Source organism: Priapulus caudatus, unplaced genomic scaffold (genome assembly GCF_000485595.1).
Source record: "Priapulus caudatus unplaced genomic scaffold, Priapulus_caudatus-5.0.1 Scaffold12100, whole genome shotgun sequence".
NCBI lineage: Eukaryota > Metazoa > Priapulida > Priapulimorpha > Priapulimorphida > Priapulidae > Priapulus > Priapulus caudatus.
Window position 1 is genome coordinate 187 of NW_014589161.1, and position 1,744 is coordinate 1,930.

Below are 1,744 nucleotides of genomic sequence, written 5' to 3' on the forward strand. Positions count from 1 at the left end.
ACAACCTGCTTACTTTTACCCACAAAACCCGGGGCATAAGCTGGGACCACTTAAGTTGGTACTACAGTTGGATCAGATCTCACCAAACTAGTTCCTCCTTGGTGACGTTCCACGACGGTAGTGTACGTAGCAACGACAGGCCACTCCTAACTGATACCCAGATTACGTACGTTGGAGGCACTGTATCTATAGGCAGGTTAAGCGACGCAGCCGACAAATAAACACTATTACTACCTGCATCGTGACAATTCTATATTTATAAGGGTAATACCCATAGACATAGATAATTCTATGTCTATGTTTATACCACTCCACGCGAGTAACTTTATACTTAACGGTAGTAAATATAAGTACTTACCCAAAGCTATATTTATACAATGCTTAGTACTAGCAGCGAAGTTTGAATACGATCCAACTTTCCGGCCGCGTGCCTGTTGTCGCGAAATCCACTCAAAAATCACATTTCAAATTCGCTACATCGCTGCCAAGCGCATACTCATGCGTTCGTAAGGTCACGGATTCATTTTTGGATGACAGGAGGTCGTACTTGACCTGCTCAAGGAGGCGATGGTGGAGAAGGCCAAGGCTGGCACAAAGGGCTTCCTCATCGATGGTTACCCTAGGGAGGTGGTTCAGGGAGTGAAGTTCGAGGCAGAGGTACGTTACAAACATATGCACGCAGCCACCCACGCACGCACATTCGCAGTTTTTTACCATTGGTTTTATCCCAGAAGTATTCAAACGCGTGAGAGCATCAGTGTGTATGTGCGCGTACGTATGCGTGCGTTACGAAATCGTATGCACGACATTCCATCCTCCAACGCTTTTCCCCGATTCATTCCCTATAAATTCACGATCGTAAATAATGAAGAAATGGCGACGATTCCCCAAAAATAATCCCGCGCCTGTCCGATCTCAAGTGTCTATAACATCGTAATCATTGCGACTATCATCGGCGCGCGTGCCGCAGATCTGCCCGTGCACGGTCGTGCTCTACTACGAGGTGACGGAGGATATCATGAAGCAGCGGCTGAGGCACCGCGGCGAGACGAGCGGACGCGTCGACGACAACGAGGAGACGATCATCAAGCGCCTGAAGACCTTCAACGACCTCACCGTGCCCGTGATGACGCACTACGGAGCAAAGGCACACACCGTGAGTATCGGTGTGGACTAGCTGCTCCACCCCCACCCCATTTTCTCGTCAGCGATTCGCACAAGTATAACCATAGAACATATATTTACACCATAACAAAAATCAACACCATAACCCCTGTCGAACGCGTTATCGGAAAAACGTCACAGACTGACACTCCCGAACGGCGTGAACTCGCTGTCCCATATTTTATCGTCAGCGATTCGCACAAGTATATAGTATAGAGTAACTAATTAGTAGTAAGAGTAAGTAATAATAAATAAAGTAAATAAAAAAATAAATATGAATAAGTAATTAAGTGTAAGATATAAAAGATACAAGATTGTTCGATGGTAAAATGCATTAAATTTATATTGAATATGTCCCCTCAAAGAATCCAGCCAATTCTTTTGAGGAATTCGTAAGAGTGACTTTACGTTACGTATCGCGAATCTTCCAATGTACCACCCTACCCAAGCTATAGTATACCACCCTACCCAAGCTATAGTATACCACCCTACCCAAGCTATAGTATACCATCCTACCCAAGCTATAGTATACCACCCTACCCAAGCTATAGTATACCACCCTACCCAAGCTATAGTATAC

At 45.2% G+C, this 1,744-nt stretch overlaps 1 protein-coding gene across 1 annotated transcript; it reads left to right on the forward strand.

Moving 5' to 3' along the window:
* Positions 1–537: 537 nt before the first annotated feature.
* LOC106820356 (adenylate kinase isoenzyme 1-like) lies at positions 538–1,177 on the forward strand (the record flags this gene model as incomplete). Its single annotated transcript, XM_014824881.1, is given in 2 exon segments — positions 538–657; positions 971–1,177. Coding segments are annotated over 2 exon segments (327 nt in total), but the record flags the coding sequence as incomplete, so codon positions are not given.
* Between the last annotated feature and the right edge of the window lie 567 nt (positions 1,178–1,744).